Here is a 26,348-nt window from a genome sequence, read left to right as displayed (position 1 = left end):
AGGTCCTGCTTTTCCTAGTGAATTGGCTTTTATTGATAGTCATTGCAAAACACAACTTTGCAAGAAAGTGTAGGCTTTTGAGTTGAAACTGGTAATCAGTAGGAATAATGTAAAATTGGAGTGTATATTACTGTCATTATTATGTTAACAATTTTGTTTACATGGTTTACTCGAGTACAATATTTCTTTGTCCATTGTAAGTGGTCCCCATTTAAATTCAGCAGATCCGAATGTATACACAAAGTAGTGTTTGAAGTGGATATGTACAAGTGCCAGCACCCCATGTGTTAAACATGAAGAGTGACGAGTGTGGAGCAGTAGCTTCGAGCTGGGTGGCTTAATTCTGTGGCTTCTGGATTAGAAATTCAAGCACCACAATTAAGTCAGTTGGCGTGTTGTTGTGCGATTTAAGCACGGCAACCGAAGAGCGGTGGAGGGAAGGTTTCGGGAGTGGATTTAGGCCCCTTTGGAGTTACAAGTGCCGCATCCAGGGAGTGGAGGTCGACGGAGCAGAATACATAACCATGGTGAGAGTTAGTATGCTAGAAAACAATGCCAGTAAGCATTAAAGAGAGCCAGTAATCAAAAGGAAAAAATTGAGAAGTACCGGCCCATTTCAAGCACCAATTCAAAGAATTTCAGAGAGCAGGGGCGAGGGACATCCCTGTTCAAAATTCGGGCGGAGTGGTGGCTCTTAAGCACTGGTATCCTAAAGTTTGCCGGTTCGAATCCCTGCCACTGCCAAAAAGATCCTACTCTGCTGGGCCCTTAACCTGCAATTGCTCCAGGGGCGCTGTACAATGGCTGATCCTGCGCTCTGACCCCAAGGGGTATGCTAAAACTAACAAATTTCCAATACAAGAAATTGTATGAGGCGAAATAAAGAACAAAAAAAAAAAAATAAGTAGAAGTGAGAAAGATAAACACAAACGACCCCCACCAAAACCAAACCCACCACCCCCAGCAAACTCCCACACAAACGTCTGGCTTGGTTAATGATAAGAGAGCTGTTGTGGCCTAATAACAGGCGTATAGGTGGGAGTGAGACGTATCACATTGTGGCGAGATCTGCCCAGTTGTGCCACAGGTTTACATGTTAAGCTGTCTAATGGCGCTTTTCCACTGCATAGTACGGCACGACACGGTTCAGTTCAGCTCACTTTTGGGGCGTTTTCCACTGGGAACAGTACCTGGTACCTGGTCCTTTTTTTAGTACCACCTCAGCCGAGGTTTCAAGCGCTGAACCGTTACCAAAACGTGACGTGTAAACTCTGCTGGTCACTGATTGGCCGGAGAAAATCGTCACTGGCTATTCTTTTCTTTAAAGGTACACACACGCGGAAGTTTGTGTCCCGTCTCTCCACTTCAGACATTCGAAAGTTCCCCCAGCCACTGAGTGTTTGTAAAACCGGGAACAATCACATCCCACCACTCTGAAGCACGGTTAAATGTCCAAACAGATGGTCTGTTGCGGCGACGTTTTTGCAAAATGTGGAAGATCTGTAATATACAGAATCAGCATTTTAATGTTACACTGGCAGTTAAGTTCATTTTATGCTTTGCAACAGTGATAAAAGTTAGCTAGTGATGTGCTTTTTAGATGCTTACCCTTGCGCGTCGTCGAGCTAAAGTGTTGTCGTTGTCTGCGTGTTGTTGTAAAAGTTCCACGGTGTCACGGCAGTAGAGGCGGCACAACTATAACGACACGTGAATAATCCCGCCCACTCTAAAGCGGTACTAAACTGCAGTCGAAACGCAAACCGAGCCGAACTGAGCCGAACCAAGGTGAGCTGTACTGAACCGTGCTGTGCCGTACTATGCAGTGGAAAAGCGCCTTAACATTTGAATAGAGCAGGTCCAGCTTGTTGTATAAACTCAGAATAATTATAAACGATAACGATGCTCCTTAAAGCACAAACACAGTAGTTCTCCTTTGTGAAGAATCTTTGCTGTCTGTCACAAGCACTGAGAGACGTGTGCTGGGGTGCATGTTGAAGAGTCGTTGGTGCTGGAATGGATTAGTTATGTGTGCTTGGAATTTTTGAATCCATGTGGCAGTATAGGAGAGTTGGTAATGGAAAGGTGTGGATATAATATAAAAATGTAATTTGTAATATCTTGCTGAAATGGGTTGCAAAACTACTTGTTTTCCTTTTTTTTTTTGGTGGAAGCTCTAAGTCGTTACTAATTCATGGTATGGGGTTGTGGGACTTGTTAAAGCACATTATGTTAACGCTGCAGTCTGTTGAAACTTTCTGGTTTTAGATATACGGCTGATGGAGTCAATATTAGTTTTGGCTAGCTGGTTATTTCTTGATCATTGCAGTAGCAAGGAGAAGCCTACCAGTGAAAGCGTTGAGGAGCAGAGCAAATAGACTGTCTCCTTGTGTAGAACTGGCCTGCAACAGAACTGTATATATGGAGTATACTTCAATAGTTTCTGAAGTGAATCCGTAGACAGGGCGGAAAATATGGTTGCTAGTATTAAAAAAACGTGCCTGCAAGTGGCAGTCACCATCACTGGAGTATTCAGCACAGAAAAAATAATGTAAATAGGAAAGACAATTTTCATGTGCATGGGAGGATTTCATATAATCCTATATATATTTACTTGTTTACTGTGACATTTTTTTTATCTAATTAAATAGTGTTACCTTTTACATTGTCATATTTGGATTTTATTTTTTTTTTGGCATCTGCTAGGTTTTCATGTTTTTGCTGTCAAAACGGCCTTTGGAGAGAGGTATGTCAGCAGGGCCTATCCTGGGTGCAGGAGAAACGACGTCCTTTGTTTCTCAAGCCCTGATTTCTAATTAATAGGAAAAGAACTTGTGACATTTTCAGGGCTCACTGGGAGACCACATGGGTTACCTCATTAATGTGGAAAGCATTTCAGAGGGAGCCAGGCAAACAGAGAAATGTTGCCTTGGAGTTTTGTTGTAAAAGGCAGGCGCAGAAGGAATGTAAAGTAGTGATGCGTTGCTTGCACGCAGTTACCGTTGATTTAAGGAGATGCGCTTAGCCATTCGGTCCTCCTCAGAGCTTGTTAGAGACATTTGCAGAAATATATTTATGAAAGGCTTGTTAGTATCAGCTTCAGTTTATTGAGCTTGTCAGAGTTTCTTAGAGACAACTACAGTAATCAGTGTGTCTGTCAGCTTCTTACAAGGTTATCTATTTGTCTGTGTCTCTGTTTATCATCTGCTTGTTTTATTATCTATTTTATTGTGTCATCAGCTTGAAGGACAACACTTCTAAAGTGACTCTGGCATAATCACAGCTAAATGATTTGAGAACGGATAGTGACTTGTATAATGTAACTGTTGAATACCCATGGGGGCTGGGGGCGAAGAATTAAGCTGGCGGTACGTTACATGACTCCAGGCTGGAAGGAATGTCAAACTTGACGACCACAGTTGCTGAATTCGGTACTGGATTATGAGGTTAGGAGTGCGTGCATTGCTGCACCCACCACACGACAAACCAACTCAGGATCCAGATTAGGACCCGAGTGCAGCCATACAATGGGTGACACCTCAGCGCCACACTAGTTCAGATGGAGTGGAACAGTGGGAGGTTTTGTTTTTTTTAGGTCACTGGAGTGCCAATTCAGTTTTTCCCTGCAATGTGGAGGGCCTACATGCAGGACTGGATGCAGATTAACGTCATACCCAGGACGGAGCAATTGCAGTTTTAAGGGTCCAACAGAGCAGAGACCCTTTTGGCATTTTATGGGATTCAAACCGGCAGTCTTCCAATTGCCAGTGCAGATCCCTAGCCTCAGAGCCACCACTCCACTGTACTGGGTTATGCGATATAGAAATTGCATGGGATAACAAAGTACACAATTCTGTGATGGCATTCCAGCAAAATTTTAAATTTACAAAGTATTGCAACCTTGCCACATGCTGACAGCTAATTAACGTGTTGCCTGACAGGGCTTGTGCTGTACAAATGCTTTCCATGTATGGTAAGTATTTATTTATTTTTTTATATATATATTCTTCTGTGGTATGACAAGCACAAAATATCACACTGACGTGCCTGTCTTCTTTTTGCACTATCTAAACCCCCCCCAAGTTCCTTGGTTTCATTCTTTGTACGTTTTAATTCTGGGTGAGCACAGAGGCGCCTGCCCTTACAACTTAAGACAAAATCAAACATGTCTGTTTCGGTTGGGGCAAGTCGCAGACTGGTTGGACTGAGTTGCCGGGTATGACAGATTACATGACTTGGATAAATGAGATTGTGCCGTGACTGCTCTAGATTCTCTAAAATTATGTAAATGAAGGTTGTAGTTTTAATTAAAAAAAAAAAATCACTGAAAAATGGTACAGTGTGATTAGGGCCTTTAGGTGGAAAAAGAAAAAAAAATGCACTTTTAAAAGCTACTGAAGTCTCGGTGCTCCCGAGGTTTATATTCTTTAGGATTTGCACTGTGACTGCCACTCTTCCAAATTGTGTAAATGAAGGCTGTAGCAAAAAATCGCTGAACAAATTTTGTGGTGTGATTGGGGACTTTAGGTAAAAAAAAACAACAAAAAACTATTTTTAAAAACTACTCTGTGCCCCCGAGATCTTTTTTTTTTTTTTTTTTTTTGGTTTAGCATTTTCCTGCCTGGAGTTTTTCTTTTCTCTTCTTCTGTTACTATCTGTCTCTAGTTATTTTTCAAAATAAACGAATTGGCCTGTCACATTATCGGATAAGCAGGCCATGGCTATAGCAACCATTCGGTTATTCTACTGTATACACTTTATTATTTTAATGCTTCCATACATTAAAATGGAAGATACACAAGTATCTGTGTGTATAATAATTCCATTTTTTTTTGGTATTTTTTAAGTAAAATGCATTGAGCTGCATTCCATATGTGAAAGGTGCTCTATGAAGAAATGATGTATTTCCTTCTGCTTGAATCTGACATCAGACATTTACCTGCGGCTGACACCTGTGTCTACTCCCTATCTGCGTGTATTTTTCAGAGTTAGATCTGTGCTGCTATCAGTCCTTAAACAAAAAATGCTGAACTTGATTGGTGTACAGTATGTGTTGAAACTGCTGGCTGCTCCTAACAAATGCTGAAACATCAAAGAAAACTCGCAGTCATTGCCATGAAAATACTAAGTAGCCATCTCAAAACAACTGCAGGAATTTATATTTTCAGATTTTTCTTAAATTCTTGCAGTTTCTAAAATAATGGTCCATTCCTGTATTTTAGTGGTAGTGTGCTTTTTTTAATCCGTTTCAAATCACCAACTATTTATTATTTTTAGTTTTATAAGCTGAGTTTAGAATCGTTAACCTCCATCTTCTTATCCCCTAAAATTGTACTCTACTGTACTTTTTAATTTATTTCAAAATTGTTGTCCTTTTACTTTCAATTCCCTAATTTATTGAGTCATTTAAAAATTGCACAATAATTGGGTTGGATACAGATTGTTGCCATTGTCTTGTTTGACGCCCTTATGATGCATTTGCCAATGTTAACTTATTATTTAATTTACCACCACACAAGTCTTGTTATATTTTAAATACGCTTTGATTATTTGTGTTCTAAATTTTGCTTTCTCCACATTTCTTGTCTTTTATGCTATACTTTTTTATTTAAGTTTTATTTAAATTTTCTAGCTGCTTTGCATTGTAATTTTTTTATATTTTTAATTTTGCCATGCTTGATGGCACGGCAGTTAGCACTGCCACTGTCATTCCATGGATTTAGCTTCTTGGCTTCAAATACTGTCCCCTAGTTCTTGACCATGAGGAGCGTTTCTCCCACATCTCCAAAGATATGGACCCTTGGCAGACTAGCCTCGATGTTGGCAAGTTTGCCCTCTGCTTCCTTGTGCCTGGCGCTGCTGGGATAGTCTACGCTCCCTTGCAACTCTAACTCCGATTAAGCAGGTTTCGGAGTGCTTGCATGTTTTCGGTTCAATGAGCCCCTTTCTGTATTTTTTTTTTTTTGGACAATTATTTAGTTAGTCTTGTGAACTGCTTGATATGTGCTGTTTGTGATGTTGCTATATTTGCTAGATTACATTTATTCAACATATTCTAAACACCGATAGATAGATACTTTATTAATCCAAAGAGTTTAAGAAATATCCTTGCTGTTAAAGTTTCCGTACCAAAGCCACATCAGCGAATTGTCTGTATATGAAGGAGACAACAGAAGGCGCCGTTAAATGTGCTTACAGAGAAGTAAGACTCCTGGCATTCTCCTTGCGAGGCCTGCAGATCCAATATGTTGGATTGTCATTTGTAAGGTCTATGATGTAAGTGTTTCATTTTGACAAATTTATACGGTGTTTATGAACACAGTGGGCTCATTTTTCTCTCTCAGTTTCAAACTCAATTTGAAGCGAGCCTTGTTAACATGGTGAAATCAGTTGTGCTGCCTTTTGTTGCACAATGAGATAAACAATAATAAAAAGAACTATTTAGTGTTAGTATTGGATAAAAAAAATATGCGTACAGGGAGATGCGCTCAGTTTCTTGAAAAGGTATAACTTGTGCTTTAGTGGTATATGACATTGTTCATCTGTACGCTCGTTACAGATTGCTAATGCAGACTTGGACAAAATAAATGGAATATTTCAGGGATATGTCTTAATTTAAATTGATTGTGCTTCAAAAATTAATGTTGTCAATATTCAATATGTACAAACAGACCCATTTTACTGATGTTTGAAAGCCAAAGGTAAAGTAGCAGCAGTTGAAAAACGAGGTAACATAATTCATATCATACAGTGTTACATCCAGTAATACTGTCACCGGTCTGCAATAATCAATACATTTGTGTATTTACTTTTAAAATGGAATAAAATCTTGACTCATACCATTCTGCCGTGCCCAACCCCAACATCAAGTAACAAGAATTTGACTGCCAGAACTTTCTCTGCGTCCACTGTTTTCCATTGTGGTCCAAGAGACCATTCTGAATGAGTCCCAAAATACTGTAAGTCTGGGTGACCACCGGACAAAAAGTACTTTTGCATAACAAAAGAAAGTGGCGTTTTGAGGGCGCTACAGCAGAAATAAAGACAATCACCTTGAAAATGGCTCGGCTGTGACACTGCAGAAGTTTGGTTCTGCTTTTGGGGGGCAACTCCGTACTCCTCGTTCTTCTGGTACAAAAAGCAGCGGCACATTCTTGGAGATGCCTGCTTTTATACTGTCTGGACCCAGAATGTGCGCGGCTTCTTGGTCTCCGTTGTCCTCATTTTGGGTGCCTTCTCATTACAGTAATCCCTCGCTATATCGCGCTTCGACTTTCGCGGCTTCACTCTATCGCCGATTTTAAATGTAAGCACATCTAAATATATATCACGGATTTTTGCTGGTTCGCCGCTTTCTGCGGACAATGGGTCTTTTAATTTAGGTTACATGCTTCCTCAGTTTGATTGCCCAGTTGATTTCATACAAGGGATGCTATTGGCGGTTGGCTTAAAAGCTACCCAATCAGAGCATGTATTACATATTAACTAAAACTCCTCAATGCTATACAATGTGCTTTCCGTGCGGTGCTTGTTTGCTTCTCTCTATCTTTCTCACTCTCTCTGCCTGACGGAGGGGCTGTGAGCAGAGGGGCTGTTTGCACAGAGGACACAGACGCTCTTCTACAAAATGCCGCTTTATCGCGGTGCTTCTGTATACTTAAAAGCACGTATTGATTTTTTGATTGTTTGCTTTTCTTAGCGAGCGCTCTCTCTGACATTCTCTGCTCCTGACGGCGCTCAATTGAAGATAAGATATGTTTGCTTTCTTTTAATTGTGAGAAAGAACTGTCATCTCTGTCTTGTCATGGAGCACAGTTTAAACGTTTGACTAAAGGGTGTTATTTCATGTCTAGTGGGCTCTAATAATGTTAACAGGGTGGGAGAGTTTATAAGGGCTTAAAATATATAAAAATAACCACACAAACATATGGTTTCTACTTCGCGGATTTTCACCTATCGCGGGGGGGTCTGGAACGCAACCCCCGCGATCGAGGAGGGATTACTGTACTGTGAGGGGAAATGGAAGAAGACAAGGCTGTTAGCAAGAGCACCCCGTCTCGACCCAGCGGGATAATGTGTACCTTGGATGAGCCTGATGATCCTCTGACATGCATGTTTGACACGATGACACAATAAAACTTTTGATTTAATATATTATATTAATCTCTGAGGGGTAATTGTCTTGGCACATCTTAATTGGTCAAGGTTGTTTTGACTTATCTTATATAAAGAATAGGTGGAATAGTAAATTCAAAAGTAGTTCATTAAAGCAAGGTGAGACGATTTTAAGCATTTGACTGATTTTAAATAAAAAAATCACTTTACATAATAATTGCTGTATGGAATATTAAAGTTCAGTATTCAAGTCTCAGTTTAGCTTACAGTATGGACTGCTAAGCATTTTCAATCATTCAGATGTTTTTTGGTAAAGTTCTCTTCTTTGGGTACTGAACCAGAGTGCTATAACACATTTACAGGTAAAATATACAAATTACAGATTACATCATTTATACAGTACACACAAGAACACGGAATAAACATAAATTAAAACTGATTCATGTAAGTTAAACCAAAATATGTACTGTTGTGATATCGCTAGTTGTCAATGGAAGAGAGAGAAACAAAACTCCAGTCAGCAGCATCCCTTGAGAAAGTTAACCAATGGGGAATCGATTTATATATTATATATACAATTATATTATATTACAAAGTCACAGTTCAGAAGAAGACTTTGGCCACTTGGCCAACCAGCCCCTCTTGGGAATCCTGTCGTTTTATCCATCCATCCATTTTCCAACCCGCTGAATCCGAACACAGGGTCACGGGGTCTGCTGGAGCCAATCCCAGCTTACACAGGGCACAAGGCAGGAACCAATCCTGGGCAGGGTGCCAACCCACCGCAGGACCATTTTATACATTAACTCCTGTTATCCCGAGTATGCATCCATCAGTTTTCTTAGCCTTTTTTATTTTTATTTTTATTATTATAGTGTCATGGGGAGCTGTTCCTTCGGGTGATGGATCAGGTGTAGAGTTGGGGGAGAAATGAGGACAGCAACCCCATCCCTACTTTTGAACACATTCAGACCTAACTGGCCAAATTAGAAGTGAGAGTAAACCTTACATGTGCATCTCTGGGTGGAAGCTGAAGTAACCGCTGATAAAACAAAAGGCATCACACAGCGGCTGGGTTGTAAGCTGTGCCTAAATTGCTACATTTTGAGACTGCTGTGCTACCCTAAATCCAAAATATTCCCTATAAAATGTATTGTTCCAAAATCAAGTAAATAATTTACTTTTTTTTTTTTTTAATTTCTGTTACTGGTGTTCAGTTGAAAATAGCTGATGACGTATGTGAAAACGTTTTTATAGTTTCGTAACATAAATCTAACCGTGTTACTCAAAAACTATTTCACAGGTCCTAAAAGCACTTGCATTAACAGATTTTAAATACACGTCAAATCTTGTGACAAAATTCAAGAGATCATAAAAAAAAATATCTGATTATGCTGAAATTTTAATAAATGAACCTGGGGGAAATATATATCATACAAAACTGCAAAAGATTTAGTTTTTTTTAATAGAAATTTGATTAAAGAAAACTTTTTTCAAAAAAATAAAGTACTTTTTGACCATGCAGAGTTTTTTTTTTTTTTTTTTGCAGTATTCATGGTCATATTTTGTACATTTTTTTTTTTTTTTTTAAAAGAAAACACCTTCCGGGACATCAGTGCCAGACAATAAGTAATCCATGAAGGTGGCAGTAAGATGATCGTGGGTTTGTGTCCCGGCTCCTCTTTGCATGGTACTGCTTTGAGTAGTGAGAAAAGCACTATATAAATAAAAGGATTTGCTATTATTAATCCATAATCTCTTTTATTTTAAATCTTTAAATTGACCCAGTTTCTCACTTTTTTTTTTTTTTTTGTTCATCGCAAAGAAAACTTTGAGAAGCGCTAAGAAACTCGGAACAATTTTTTTATTACCATCCACCAATGGACCCGACACAACTTCCCACATGGATGTTCGGTGGAGCACTGACTCCGAATTCGGCATTGTGTGTGATGTCACATCTACACTCTTGCTGAGCCTCACCCAGACTGCCCGAAATGGGAAGTTTCACAACAGACTCTCCCTTTCTTTTGGTCTAACAAAAAAGAGAAACGGCCTCTTGCAGTCTTCCTGAGACTCGGCGAAAGTGTAGTTACGACATTAAGTTTGTTTTTTTTTTTTCATCGCATTATCATCTTCGGTGGCCATTTGGTCGAAAAAACGTTTGTTGTTATTGAAATTGACATTTTTGTTAAAACGAAATTCATTAAACATAATGTTGTCTGAATGTTTGTTTGCTCCAACAAAAAAATGTATTATTTTGAAAATTGTGTTAATTCGGTATTCTCTGTAACAGGATTTGGCCTGGTGCATATAAAACCAGTATCTAGCTCACCTGACATAGATTCCACTTCTTTGTTGTCACAATATTGGAAATGAGAGATTCAGAAAATGGGACAGTGAACAATAAATGTATAATTAGTTTTCCTTGGTTTTAAACAGTGAAGAAATTGCCCCGTTAATCTGGCGTAAATTAATCTTCTGCTTGTTTTTAGATGGTAACTAGCTAGAGAAAAGTAAGCGCAGGCTGTTGGACAGTCAGGTAGTGTTTCTCTGCACTCTGGATTTGGTGCTCTTGTTTTCTTCTCCTCATCTGTCGCCATTCTAAATCCAGGAATTGTCCCATTGGGCTTGGGTGCCAGTGTTTTGAATTGGTTTCATACCTGGGGCCTGTTGTCATCCTCGTAGGCTGTAGCTTCTCATTAGAGATGATCTACTCTTACTCCAGTAGTCGTCTTTCACCTATTCTCTTTATTTCTTAGTTGACATTTGCCAGTTTTAGGGTGTTTTCATGAAATCAGTAATGGATGAGAGGAGAACATACTGTGATGCTGTTATGGATTTTAATGTATAAGCTAGTGATACACCAGCGAGCTTTGTTGGGTCCCACTGGTCTCTGCCTGCCACATTGGTGTATTAACTAGCGCACACGTAGGCACACTTGCCTGGGCTTTTTGTTCTGCTACTTGAGGGTATGAGGGAGTACAGCAGAGCTCAAATGAAAGTGGTGTTGGGGGAGTCCCAGAACTGGCGTGGGGAGGGCATTCTTCCCACTTGATTCCTTTCATTCCACATCCGCACGCTGCTGCCTCTTCTCTTGCCGCTCTGTGCTGGGATTGATAAAGGTATCGATTTGCCAGTTTTTATATTCGCTTTCAAGATCTCCCATTCAGGTCTGCAAAATCACCAGGGAGCTGCAGCAATTAAAATGCTAATTCAGGGCCTCAGCAGCCAGGCTTGCAGATTGACAGTATGAAGAATTACTGCTGAAAAGCCAGGCTGGATTGAAATGGAGATTCGAGGAGCTAGCTCACACGAGCCACGTATGGCTGAAACCATCCCCCCTCCCCACCACCACCACCTCTTCTCTCCCTGTGTGCTCTACCCCTTCCCCCCCACCCATCAGACTTGTGTATACACACACACACACACTCTTCTTATTCTTAAGAACGAAGCAGCATTCCTTATAACTTGTTCACATGGATCACATAAAATCATACATGTGACACAAGTGAAAAGAACACTGCAGCATAATAAACCAAGACAATGAATGAGTCACAGGGCACGGGGTGATAAGGTGGGGACAGGGGGTAGTTAGAGTGGTAGACAGTCCCAGAGACCAGTCAGACAGCACAGCCTTGATCTTCCCTGAACCGACTTTCTGAAAAGGATGGGTTTGTTCACTTAATCCTACAGGTAATGGGACGAGACACAGTCCGGGTTGATGGCACTGCTATACTAGACAAAAGCAAAGCTCATTATCAGGCGGTTTTCCTCCTTGTGCCCATCTGGCAGACTGTTTATGCTTATTTATTCATCAGATGCTTTATTCGGTGCTCCTTACAAATTGCTAGTGCACTAAACTATATAGGGACCCTTTCTGGTATTTCAGAAGTTGAGTAACACCAAGGCTAAAATGACGCTTGAACTAGAAATGACATTGTAGGGGCTGAACTGCTGAATTAGTTAAATAAGGAAATCCACATATGTGGCATAGTGATGTCAGGCCATAGTAGCTAAATATAATCTACAGAGGCAATTACATTGTTTTCCAAAAAAGAAAAACTAGAAGTGAATCTTTCTGTTTGAATGATGATGAGGATGTTTCCCAGCTGCTGCAATGTCAGGGCTGAGGAACAGCGAGTAGAACAATTTGCTGCATCTTGTCAAAGATGGACAGAGTTGACCAGTGGTGCCTCTTTGAGAACTTGACACACTGGTTCATCCTCAGAGCTCATCTAGCCTGTAGTTCAGCATTTTTAGTAGTGGTAGTAGGTGTTGTGGAGCAGTGCCATCTTGCCTTTTGTTTAATTGAGTAAGACACTTGAATTTGTCTTTAAACTAGTAAGATTTCCTAGATCGCTTGTCCTGGTAAATTGTACAATGGACCAGATTTCTTTCTTCCTAGCTTCAGATTTCCACATTTCCAATAGAGTGGATCAACTATAGCAGAAGGTGCCTAGGTAGCATCAGCATCCCCTTAAAATGCAGTAATCACACCGACTGGCTTCTGTCAATGTGGAGAATCACTTCAGTGTCTGATGAACAAAAAGCAAAACAACAAGTCCTGTTACTTGGTATAGAAGTCTAATTTATAAAGCTTATAACTGCCGTCCTGCAGTCCCTTGGTTCAATCTGTGACCACTTGGCATTTTGTTAGGGACAACTTAGCTATTAACTAAACAAATGAGCTTCATGGACTAAATGGTCTCCTCTCATTTGTCATATTTCTCATGTTTCTGTATACTCATCCTCACTTCACCAGAACATCAGGGTACAGTGTATGCAATCCTGCAGTAATTTCATAACAATTCATTTGTAATCTTTTCCTCTCACTTAATCTTCTGCACCATGTTATTGGTCACCCAGAAAGAAGAGCCTACTCCATTTATGGATGACAGTAATTCTTTACATTTATATAGTAGCACTTTTCTCACTATTCAAAGAGCTTCAGTGAGTTTGAAGCCACTTCAAGCACCCCTAATGTGTTGCACTCACCTGGATGATGCTACGGCAGCCATTTTTGTGCCAGTATGCTTACCACACATGAGCTGTTAGGTGGAGAAGTGCTGAGAGATAGTTAGCCAATTAGAGACGGGGGGTGATTAGGGGTCCGTGGTGGGCAATTTAGCCAGGACATTGGGATACACCCTACTCTTTACGAAGCAGGCCCAAGGATCTTTTATGATCACAAAGAGTCAGGACCTTGGTTTTACATCTCATCTGAAAGGATGGCACCATTTTTACAGCACAGTGTCTCCGTCACTGCTTTGGGGGCATTGGAATCCACACACAAGTGTCCCCTGCTGGCCTCACCAACACCTGTTTCAGCAGTAAGCCAAGCTTTTCCTAGATGGTCTCATAGACCGTAGGGCCCTCATAGATTGTCCTTGGGGTGTGATCTACCCCCTTTGGTCCCCCATTTCAGTGGTGACGTTTTGGAACTGGGGATTGAATAGAGAGAGAGAGAGAGACAGCAAAGCTGGTCAGGCATTATTGACCAGGGAATATATCAATACTTCACAGCTTTGCCAAGTGCTAAATTCGTAGACCCCGTATAATAAGACAGCTGCTTGGGAAGGCGCGGAGAGCTCACGATTGGTGCCTGTACTCTGATAAGACGGCAGTATTATTGTTTATTCCTCAATGCTTCATTGTGATTAATGGGCTGGTGCAAATTTCCTGACAGGCGGGGGATGTGGAGGTGAGAAGGCTTGGTAGCCTGCAAAGGGAGATCTTGACCACAGCAGACCCTAAAGATGAAGGTCCCCCCTCCCACCTTTGTTGCTAATAGATTAAGGTATGGGTCTGGAAAAGTCCAATTAGGCAGGCCGATTAGCATGGGGTGTTGGGATGTGTGAACTAATTTGACTTTGTCACAGTAGGTCGTACTAGCTGCCCAAATTTTAAGAATAGGGGAGCTTTATTTTATTTCTATCGATTTTATAATCGTCTCACACCGCATCTCCTCATCTCAGGCCCAAATCCCCCTCCGCAGGCACCTGGTAGAGCTGTCTGTTTGCTTTCACTTAACAATTACACCTTTTCACAAAAGTAAAGTTGTGGAGAAAATACAAACAGCAAACAACTTAAAATGTCTTTTGACTCACAGCTGGCAGGTGTTGCTTGGTGGCTTTGGTGGGATCTGGTCATCTAAGAGTCCTTTAGGGCTTGGGGTAACTGCATATCAATTATTTTAATACGGTGCTCTTCACTATTTTCCTCAAAACTTGTTAGAAACAACTGTCGATGTCTGCTTGTTAGGGAGAGGTGGAGATTCGGTTTGTCTTCTCTAGCAAGCCATTTACTGATTTAATCCTGTCGGGGTGTCTAACAAGTGTAGAAACATTGAGAATGTCAAATAGGCTCAATGTGTTGCTATTTAAGCTTGTTAGGGCCAGCCGCATGAATCTTTATCTATGTGCATCTTCTGCTTTATCATGATGTTCTGGAGAATGGTGAATATTCTTTTTTTTTTTTTTTCTTCTTCATCCATTTCAATTTTAAATAATAAACATTGCTTTCCCTTTTCTCACAATGCAATCGTGGGCTTTCTGCTCCTCTAAGTCTTCCTCCTGCGATCAGAACCTCTTGGGAGGGCAGCGTTGTGTGCCGCACCAGGAGGAACTCCCCGCCTGCCCTGCGCTTGCTCTCTGCCTGCCTTTTTGCCACTCCACTTGCTTTGAGCTTATGTGTGAGTAATTAATGGCAATCAGTGTTTAATTACAGTAATTAAACGAGTCACAGGAAATTAAGCTGCAGCTGGGGGTGACACAGTTTGTGTGGCAATTGATACTTGACTGTGCCGCCTCTGCTGTCGTGATGATGTGCCCGCCCAAGTAGTGGCTGCCAGCTTTCTGACTTTGTGGCCAAGTTTCCTGGTGGCCATGTCTCTCTCTCGGTCTTTCACTTATTTATTTTTTTAAAAATATGCTTCAAGTACAGGTGTCTATTGCCTTTGTTAATTCTCCCCCATCTCTGCCATTAAAAGATTCGTAGATCTGAAATGAAATGGAGACGTAAGACATTCAGAGTAAAGGAGCTTTTAATTAGGTGATCAAAATTGTTTTAATTTCCCAGCCAGTTCTGTTCTCCATTTGAATCTTACGGACTGAAGTACATTTTTTGAATCTTAACAGTCAGTTAGCCCTACATAGCAATTCACATGGTGGTAGGAAAACATGGCGAGGGTCCTCTCTACTGACTGCAGCACAACAGTGTCCTGTCTCTCAAATGTTAGTTCTTTTAAATCCTTCTACTTATTTCTCTGTCTTTCCATTCAGGTGAATGCCCTCTTTTGATTACGTAGAATACAAATTTAAACCAATAATAATATTTAGCATTACTCAAAACTGTTTTCTTATTTCCGTGTTCACCTCGTGTTGGTGTACCTGTAGCAAGTAGCCCCTTTCTTCTGATGTAATGATGTGACATGCTGTTATCGTTATCGTTGGTGGCTAAGGATCTACGCTTGTGTCTGGAAGGTTGCTTGGTACAAATTCCCTTACTGCCAGAGGGGATCCTACTCCGTTAGGCCCTTAACCTGAAAATTGCTCCGTGGGTGCTGTACAATGGCTGACACTATATTTTTGACCTGCCAATGGTCATGCTCAGTAATTAACAAAATATATAAAAAAAAAAATTGAAAAAAATCTAAATTATTATCAGGCACGCTTAATCCAGGTCAGTGTCATGGGGTACCCCTGGACAGGGCACAAGTCCATTGAAGGCGTTATTATTTCACAATTGACTGACTGTTTTGGCGGTTGGGAGCCCAATGTCCGCTACATCTGACACTGTACACTCTTCTAGGCGCTATACAGAAGAAACTTTTAACTATTTTCCTTCCGATTGTGATTACTCCTTCTTCAAGTCTCCATTTAAAAGCTGGATTGGCTGTCACTCTTACTGTAGAACAGTCATTTTGTTAGGAGGTACTATGGGCCTGCTGCAGTAAACGGGTGAATAAAGTGGCAAACTCCACTGAATGCCACCCAGTCTGATTTTGGTCAGCATTGCTAATGTATTTGAAGATGAAACCTTGTTTTAATTTTTACTGTGAAAGCTACTGTATACATATAAGATTTAACCGGTATTTTGCCTGGGTCAATGTTTCCTTCGCTGGTGGGTTCTGTTTGCTGCGACCAACAGTGGTAGAGTTGTCCAACCTGAGAAGTGAACCCGGTAGTAATTTCCTGCCAATGGAAATGTGTCCTGGGTAACTGGCCTGGCATTTGGGTTCCTCAGATCAGCTGTGTATCCTTTAGAGTGGTCATAAAACTGATATAGCATTGTCACCACAGGGGGCTGCAGCCCAATTCCTGAATAAAGTAATAATAATTCCTTACATTTATATAGCGCTTTTCTCACTACTCAAAGTGCTTCAGTGGGTAGGGAGCCACTTCGACCACCACTAATGTGTAGCACTTACTTGGGTAATGCTACGGCAGCCATTTTTGCAGCACATATTAGCTGATAGGTGGTGAAGCGGGAGACAGTTAGAGACAGGGAATGATTAGGGGGCCATGATGTAAAAATTTAGCCTGAACGTCGGGATGCCCCCTACTCTTTACGAAGGATGGCCCAGGATCTTTTATGACCACAGAAAGTGAGGACCTCAGTTTTATGTCTCATCCAAAGGATGGCGCCATATTTATAGCACAGTGTCCCCATCACTGCACTTGGGCATTGGGGTCAACATACAGACCACAGAGTAAGTGCCCCTTGCTGGCCCACCAAGCTGTAATAAGGTCATGTACCTATGGCTCCATTAATTAAGGAATTATGGGGCTCCTCTGGTCAGAATTCTTTATAACAGCATATTTTAATCCGTCTAGCATGCATTTCCATCAAAAAGAAAAAAAGACGAGTTTCCAGCCATTGCCATGAAGTGCGTGTCATGGTCAGTGTTCACTTAAGGGAAAGGGTTTGGATTGCTCTGATCATTAACTGCCATGGCTGCAGTGGTGGTACCCACCTGATTAGCATTTCAGGTTCTTGCCCTTAATATATGATGAGTTTTGTTGCAGGTTCTACGCTCTTAGGTTACCATTATGGCTTTCACAGGTTTGGGTGCCATAGTCACACTGCAAAAAATGAAGTCTAAGCAAGTGAAAAGTATTTATATTATGACATTAAATCTTCTTTTCCTTATTGTAAAAATGTATTGTAATTATTATTATTTATCAGAAATTTTGCATTTACAATTATTTAGCTTACTTTAGGAAATCTTGTCAAGTAAATTTTGCTTACGCCATTGGCAGATTTTTCTGCTAAATAAAAACAAAGCAACTCCCATTTTAACGTGTTTTGGTTTTTTTTTGTCTAGTTTTTGCATCTGATTTTTTTTTTGCAGTGCAGCATCCTCCTCTGGTAGGCCTTTCTAGACATTACACGTATGTGGGAGAACATTTACTAAGCTTGTGCTTATATTTGAAGAATCTCTTTGTTTTATCTGCTTACTATGTTTCTTGTCATTTGAACCTTTGAAATCTGTGTGGGGTGTTCAAAGTCTGTGCTTCTCCCGCCCCAGTAATGGTGGAGAGTCAGTGTGCAGCGACTCGTTTGTTTTTAAGTGACTCAATTAACAGGCACCATAAGTGATTAAGCAGAATTATGAAAGTGTCAGTTTGTTAGTCCATGAGGCTCCTTCTCAGTCTGTTTTATTAGGCTGCAGACAAATCCTTTTCTCCTCTTGTGTTGCGTTTGTCTGCATCCCAGTTCCAGGAAATAGTTTCAGTCTGGCCTGTCGCTCTGACTGACCATATTGGGCAATTTCAGAATTTAGGTTTCACTGCTAATGGAAAAAAATGTCATTCAAGCAGACTGTGTGCTCTGCAGGGCAGTTGGGGGGCCGCCTTTTAAACAGTTCCATGTGTGCTCAGGAGAGGTTTCTGTAGGGTTCAGAGGTCAAAGGCTACCTTTCTGTTAGCATAAAGCCCTGCCTCTAGAATCAAGTGTCTCTCTCTCTCTGTGTGTGTGTGTATGCTGCATGTTAGGAGGGCTCCATCAGCCAATAGAATCTTCTGATGCAGTGGACTGGAGTGGGGGGGAGGGGTTGTCAAAATGTGCCTGAAGCATTGCCGAAATAGGATACTCCACCCCAAAAATATATTGAATGCCGCATTGTTCCTTCAACCCCTCTCACCCTCCCGAATTTTTTTTGTTGAAATGCAAACATACTGCTGGGTAAACGCACTGCACGTCTGCACCGAGGGTCTCAAGTTAGTAAATCCTCGACAGAATAACTTATTTTCAACCATGTTGAATTGAGGAATCTAGAAGATCATTAGCAATAATCACACACAATAGGATTCGGCCCATTGCCTGGATCTGCAGTGCCTTTGTAAAGCACATTATGTGTCTGGGTTAGGAGGGGGCGGATTTAGGGAGGGTCAAAAGTTCAGGTGGGCTCTCAGACTAAATTCCTGAGCAGTGAGGCCCGGAGCTCAAGTGAGAAGGGGGCCTTAGGAATGTGCCTCCCTACCAAAGAGAGCAACCGAAAGGGGGTGTTTGACAGAGAGAGATGGCAAGCCTCAGCCTCTTGGGAAGCACAAAGTTCTTTACGTGCGTGCGTGCGTGTGAATGTGCACACCTGTATACTCGGTCTACCAACTGCTATATTCTGTGACTCATACTATACGAGTAAGAGGGTCACAACCTCCGAGCAGTGTTAAGTCATCCCCTGTTGCAGCAGCTCTCAATAAGCATCCTTCTCCCGCTTCCTAGGAGCCCTGTTTGACCTGTATTGAATACCATAATAAATCAGGGAGGGCAGATGAGATGTATAAAATCGAAAAGGGAGACTGTTGATCCCAAAAGATTAAGGTTAATTAGGGGAATGGGAGTGTCGGAGGCAATGCAGGTTTCAGTGAAGTGGGGGCAGACCAGAGGATGGTTGAGCTTTGATTTCTAATTATACACCGTTCTGTCTTTTCTTTTGACCTTTCTCGACACCCAATGCATTGTTTGCCACATGCTCACTTCTTTCTCTTAAGATTGTTTGGGCAGCTTCAATCCACCCTTCTCCCTAGCAAACCTGCATGTCTTCATCTGTATTTTACCACTACAATAAGGCCACATTATATGCAATATAATTGTGCTTGGTTGCTCTGTTTCTAAAAATAAGGATTATAAATATTTTAAGAGAACATCTAGGTGTTCTACATTTTTTTTTCTTCTCTCCTTTGCATATTTCTGAGTTAAACAGCTTCTCGAAAGTGCGGTCCAGTCTAAACTGAACAGTTTTATGTCGAATGTGTAGTAAAGCGTTGCCCCCTGCTGGCCGCATGGACACCTGAAGGCAATTTTTTGAATGTGTTTTTCTCATCAACGGTGTAGACCTTTAACATCTTTAAGAACGGTACCTTGGCGTCAAGTAGCTAAAGATGACAAAGGTTTAAATCTTGTGATTTGGTTTTCATTTTGTTCTTGTCACTGGATTAGCGAGGGACGCTCTTGTATGGGTTTGTGATTAAGTCTTCTATCATCTTGTGCTTTTTCCTTAATTTCGTGACAGCAGAATTGGTAAATTTTTTTATTTGAGAGGATGTGCAAGCCAGGCTTTCCTATAAAATATGTGTGTATGTGGTGCATCTCCTAGTGAATGAGTGTTTGCCATATTCTCATGCGGATTTCAATGATAATTTACTTTTATTACCTCCCGTATTTTCCAAATGTGCCAGTTTTGTGAGTTGGCTTACTTTTCTCCATTGTCTGCCAAGACTTTTTGGTGACATTCTGTGTTGAATATTCTGTCTTAGTTGTCTTCTTAATTGTTATATTTCCAGGATTTCTTTCTCTGTTGTCTTCCTAATTTACTACTTTAATGCCCGTATTTTGAAATTGTTTCCTTTTTGTTTTGAGGGAAGGATTAAAAGTTTTTTTGTTTAGTAGAATCTTCTTCATATAGAGTCTTTCAATTATCTGAAAATTCCAATACACCTCTGTTCTTTTTTATATTTTTCCTCCCAAACATCCATCCATCCATCCATTTCCTAACCCGCTGAATCCGAATACAGGGTCACGGGGGTCTGCTGGAGCCAATCCCAGCTAACACAGGGCACAAGGCAGGAACCAATCCTGGGCAGGGTGCCAAACATACACATTCGTTTTCTCATTTCTAGTTTCCCCATTTTTCAAGTGTACATGTGACATTACTTGTTCCCAGTATCCCTGTTATCTCTCCACATTCTCTCCAGTAGTTACACATATTCTATTTCTGGTTTTTACTTTCTTGGTGTCTCCATATTCATTTAGAATTGGTTTCTTCCTCTTGTGACTGTCATTCATTTATGTTGGTTTTTCCCAACTGCCTCGGTTTCCCTGTTTGTGTTTCTCAGATTTCCTGTGTGGACCATTGGCGATTCTCCTTTTTAGTTACTGCGTTATCTGTCTGGAGTTTCTTTCCCTTAGTTTCCTAAGTTCTTCAATGCACCAGCGACATTTGTTTTTTTTGTTATCCCCATTGTGCACTGGGCAGCATCGGTAACATTTCTTAAGGTGTCTTGTTTTTCCTCAAATGTAACTGCACAGCTTCACTTACTTTTCATGTTTCCCAAGTTCTTCAGTATTTGCCTTTATATTTGTGTTTGTAACTCGTGTATTTTGCTTTTTTTTTGTGTGTGTTATCTAATGTATTTTTCTTCCAGTGTTTTTTTTTTTTTTTGGAAAATGCACAATGGTTTTCCAAACATGGCTCCTCTGTCCAATCCCTAAACAAAGATTATTCTTTCTTCTGTACCCTACTTTATCACAATTATATTAATAGTGAATGGTTCTTAATTACTTGGTACTTAACAAGTTGAAAATAAAAAATGAAAATCTTTAAAGAAAGTACTTGAACTTCATGTCACATTAGCAAGTGGCAACATGTTAGGCCAGCAGAAATTGAAAAAGCAAACTGATCCGGTAGTGGGCATTCCATTAGAGCTGCTGTCAAGATGAGTCTGACATGATATCTGCTCCCCATTTCATCAGGACTCGGTCTACCTTTGTCAATAGCCTAACTGTAAGAACAAATTTGCCATTGTCACCTTTCTGATTTTGTTGAAATCTAAGTGCCATTTGTATTCAAGTCCTTTTCTTTCTTGTTTTTGTTTTAGTTTTAAGCATCCGTGGAGTTCAAGAAGAGGACCCTCCAGACCCCCAGATCATGAGGTTAGACAACATGTTGCTGGCAGAAGGGGTGTCCGGCCCTGAGAAGGGTGGAGGTTCAGCTGCTGCTGCTGCAGCGGCTGCAGCTGCAGGAGGCTCCCCAAATGATGGCAGCATCGAGCATTCCGACTACCGTGCCAAACTGGCACAGATCCGTCAGATTTACCACGCAGAACTGGAAAAATATGAGCAGGTAAAAAAAGGTGTAGGGGTGTAAGTTCAACAGTGTTATTATACAAGTTCAGTATTGTTGAATAGTTTTTTTGTCTTAACTTTTCTGTGGCACACAGAATTCAGAGAGAAAAAAAACATGTATGGTCTTTGAAAAGTTAGGGTCCTTCGTACTTTGTCACAAATATCACCAGACACTGTTGTGTTTTATTAGCAATAACTAATCAGAATTGTATCTTTTATGATGGCATACCCTTCTCCTCTTCAAATGCGACTGAAATATTTTAGCTTCTTTCTGACTCTACATGTGTGAGGGGTGTTTAGTCAGGTTTAAACTTGACCACTGTTGTCTACCTTGTGCTCCGTAATATATACAACATCAAAAGCCGAAGTTTCGTTTAGTTTAACCTTATGCTCCATCTCTTATAAGCAATTTAAATTTGAGACTATTGTCAATGTAAGTATTTACTAGCGACTTGGAGCCCGATCGAATCAGGCTACAAATTCTACGTTTGTGAAATCCATATGTTCTCTGCAAAGAATTATTTGTTTTTTTAAGTCGTTGAAATGATTTTGTTATCATGGCACTGATTTGTGCTTAAAATAGTCCTTCTCGGCCGATGTAATGAAGAGCTGCCTGTTTAAACGGGGCTACGAGACGTGAACTCAGCTCTTCAGCGCACCTCATTTCATTTTTTTCCAGCAAACAAATTTTCAAAACAAACCGTATTTTACGACTCTAATCAGAGTCGGAATAATAATTATGTTGCCGTGGTCATTTTAGATCTGAGATCGGCTCAAATTTGTTACTACCCAGCCATCATTACTCAGTTTGTCAATAGATGTCAGGACGGACGGATGCCAAAACCGAACCGTCCAAAGATAGATTTTGACGTACCAAGCAAATGGCGATATGTTCTAAATTACTTACGGTTCTGGAGCTGTCGAAGGGTTTAAGTCAGTCGACTATGTTAGTCCTGGAAAGTACACCCCACCAAACCAACGTTCCAAAAACCAACTGAACTTACTGTTATCTGCTCGAACCAACAGCGACTTACTATACTCGGCTGTCCAGTGGCGTCACTGAAGCAATCGAACATTCTTAGCCAATCGTGCAATACTGCATCCGCGTTTGCCACATTATGTTCTAACTACGTATGCAGAGTCCCATTGCATGGTTCTAACTTGTATTGAGTCAAGGTATTGACGTGAACACCATACATACGGGGTATTGACGCGAACACCATACATACGGATAGTATCAAATTATATATAAGGATACTGTATTTTTATGTCTTTGTTAGATTTTATTGTATTTATTGTTATAACAAATTGACCAAACATGTGAAAGAGTAAAGGCGGATATTTTAAAAATTTTGCTAATAGTGTAACATATGTGGATTTTATAATGGTGTGTATTGGCTTTTTTCATTGGGAAGTCATTCTCCATTTGGGTGTTCCTTTGAACCCAACAAGAGAAAATGTTTTCAGTTTTGGATCACATTGTTTGTTCATCTCCTCTTTGCATTTGGTCATTGAATTGGCCCTTCGATAGCAAAATTAAAATATATTAAGATTTGCAAGTCTTTTAGTGTACATACTGTGTGTTGTTTTTAACATACTCACACCCTTCCTTAACTGTGCTTACTTTCCAAGTTGTTATGACAGTTTTTAAAATTTGACCTCATTCATTCTTTCCTAAATTCATTGTGCGTTTTTACCCATTCATGACCTCATTCTTGTTTGTAAATTAAAATTGCTGTACAAGATAAGCACTAAAGACACAGCAATAAAGCTGTAGCACCTTTACACTCAAATGGCCACTTAATATCAGGTACACCTTGATAGTACCGGGTTGGTCCACCATTTGCTGCCTTCATGACGTACATTTAACAAGGTGCTGGAAACATTCCTCAGGGATTTTGGTCCATACCGACATGATAGTGGTTTCTGCAGAGTTTTCAGCTGCACATATATGTTGTGAATCTCCCATCCTACCAAATCCCAAAGGTGCTCTCCTGGATTGAGATCTGGTGACTGCAAAGGCCAGTTGAGTACAGTGAACTCATTGTCATGTTCAAGAAATCAGTTTGAGATAATCTGTGCTTTGTGACAGGGCACATTATCCTGCTGGAAGTAGCTTTAGAAGTTGGGTACACTGCGGACATAAAGGGATGCTCATAGTCATCAACGATACTCAGGCAGGCTATGGCATTTAAATGATGTTAATTTGGTAATAAGGGACCCAAAGTTTGCCAAGATAATATCTCCCACAACATTACTTCACCACCACCAGCCTGAACTGTTGCAAAGCAGGATGGGATCCTTGTTTTCATGTTGAAGATGCCAAATTTTGACCCTACCGTCCAAATGTCTCAGCAGAAATCGAGACTCATCAGACCAGGCAACATTCTTCCAGTCAATCTGGCCACTTTTGGTGAGCGAGTATTAATTGTAGCCTCATTTGCCTTTTCTTAGCTAACCTGCTGCTGTAGCCTATCTGCTTCAAGGTTCAACGTGTTTGTGTTTAAAGATGCTCTTCTGCATACCTCGGTTGTAATGAGTGATTATTTGAGTTACTGTTTCCTTTCTATCGGCTCGAACCAGTCTGGCCATTCTCCTCTGGCATCAACAAGGCATTTTCTACTAGACAACTGCAGCTCCCTTTTGTAAACCATAGAGATGGTTGAGCAGGAAAATCCCAATAGATCAACAGCTTCTGAAATAGTTAGACCAGCCCGTCTGCCACCAACAACCATGCCCCATTCAAAGTCACTTCAATCACCTTTCTTCTTCCCCATTCTAATGCTCAGTTTGAACTTCAGCAGACGATATTGACAATGTCTGCATGCCTAAATGCATTGAGTTGCTGCCATGTGATTGGCAGAATAGATATTTGTGTTAGCAAGCAGTTCAACAAGTGTACCTAATAAAGTGGCCATTGAGTGTGTAGTCCTGTTAGATAATATACTGGAAACGGAAATAAGAGTTTTAGTGACACAGCCGTGTTGACACATGTGCTAAATCATTCCTGTGTTTACTGACTGACCTTTGTTGACTTTTTTCTTCCATCTCTCCAGGCATGCAGTGAATTCACCACTCATGTTATGAATTTGCTGCGGGAGCAGAGCCGCACACGTCCCATTTCACCAAAGGAAATTGAGCGTATGGTTAGCATTATTCACCGCAAGTTCAGTTCCATCCAAATGCAACTGAAGCAAAGTACCTGTGAGGCTGTCATGATCCTACGCTCTCGTTTCCTTGATGCCAGGTACTGATGTGTCTAACTTTGTCTTTGCTGTTTTCAAAATGCTGTGGTTTTCACTCAGTGCAAAGAAACTTAGTCATGTCCTCACATCTATGTAGGCAGTAAGTATGGCCCCTTTTGTGCCTGAGGAAGTGGAATGTGAAGCACAAGGTTACCAGTTCGGTCCCCCACTACAGACTCATTGAGTAAACATGATTAATTATTCTACCACTGTTAGAATTACATATGTGGATATCTGTTGCTTCTGTAAAGCACATTGGAATGATTTTGATGATGGAAAAGCTCTATATAATAGAACTTCAGGGCTACCAGTTGAAATTTCACTATTCAAATAAGTTTTTGAGGTTTTTTGAAAAGTTGTATTTCAAGCCAAAAGCAGACATTTGGATGTGAAACAACAACAGCAACATTTATTTATAATGCACATTTTCATACAAATAATGTAGCTCAAAGTGCTTTACATGATGAAGAAAAGAGAAAAAAAAGACAAAGAAAGAATTAAAATTAGATAACACTAATTAACATAGAATAAGAGTAAGGTCCGATGGCTAGGGAGGAGAGAAAAACAAAAAAAAAAAACTCCAGACAGCCGGGGAGAGAAAAAATAAAATCTGCAGGGGTTCCAGGCCACGAGACCACCCAGTCCCCTCTGGGCATTCTACCTAACATAAATGAAACAGTCCTCATTGTATTTAGGGTTCTCATAGAAGGGCTTGATGATGATGGTCATGTAGACTTCTGGCTTTTAATCCATCAATGTAGGAGCATCATGATGCTTTGATTAGGTGGTGGCGACCTGCACAGAAAACCGGGAAAAGAAACAGAAGAGAGAGTAGGGGTCAGTACGGATTTTAGAGCCACCCTGAATAGTAGTTATAATTAATTGAATATACAGAGTATCAGGATTAAATTAAGGTGAAGTTATGAGAAGGCCATGTTAAAGTAATGTCTTTTTAGCAGTTTTTTTAAAGTGCTTTACTGTATTAGCCTGGCGAATTCCTATAGGCAGGCTATTCCAGATTTTAGGTGCATAACAGCAGAGGGCCGCCTTACCACTTCTTTTAAGTTTTGATCTTGGAATTCTAAGCAGACACTCATTTGAGGATCTAAGGTTACGATTTGGAATATAAGGTGTCAGACATTCTGATATATAAGACTAGCGGACCAAGTGCGCTTCCCTGCAGTCGCTGTAGTTGGAATAATTATGTATCTACATGTGACTTATAGAGTTTCTTTATATACAACATTTTTGGTTTGTCCTGGACCCAAAATATATACATTTTCTCTATGACTAATTCGTGAACATGCTACATAAAAAATTGAAATGGGAAAAACAGGAACAGCAGTAAATGAGATAAAGTAAAAATCTACCAAACACTAAATGAGATAAAGTGAAAAAGGGCAACAGCGCCGGGAACAACAGTAAAAAAACAACAGTAAATGAGATAAAGTAAAAGTCTACTAAACACTAAAGTACAAAAACGAAGTAGAAAGTAACAGTAAAGTGCAACACTGCCGGGAACACCGGCACACTGCATCTACTAAACACTAAGAAACACTAAAGGAAAAAATACTATTCAGTAAGTACTGCGTCTAGTAAACAGTAAATCAGTAAAGGAGAGAGGACTAAACACTAAGGAAAAAG

At 40.5% G+C, this 26,348-nt stretch overlaps 1 protein-coding gene across 4 annotated transcripts in view; it reads left to right on the top strand.

Moving 5' to 3' along the window:
* pbx4 (pre-B-cell leukemia transcription factor 4) overlaps window positions 1–26,348 on the top strand; it is a 240,271-nt gene that overhangs the window by 172,769 nt on the left and 41,154 nt on the right. For all 4 annotated transcript variants that reach the window (XM_039770401.1, XM_039770399.1, XM_039770402.1 and 1 more), the window contains 2 exons: window positions 21,213–21,457; window positions 24,516–24,706. In XM_039770401.1, coding sequence (XP_039626335.1) covers window positions 21,213–21,457; window positions 24,516–24,706 — 436 coding nt within the window. The remainder of the gene's footprint in view (window positions 1–21,212; window positions 21,458–24,515; window positions 24,707–26,348) is intronic.

The sequence above is a fragment of the Polypterus senegalus genome, chromosome 12 (assembly GCF_016835505.1).
Source record: "Polypterus senegalus isolate Bchr_013 chromosome 12, ASM1683550v1, whole genome shotgun sequence".
NCBI lineage: Eukaryota > Metazoa > Chordata > Cladistia > Polypteriformes > Polypteridae > Polypterus > Polypterus senegalus.
This window is presented reverse-complemented; position numbering and strand designations above follow the sequence as displayed.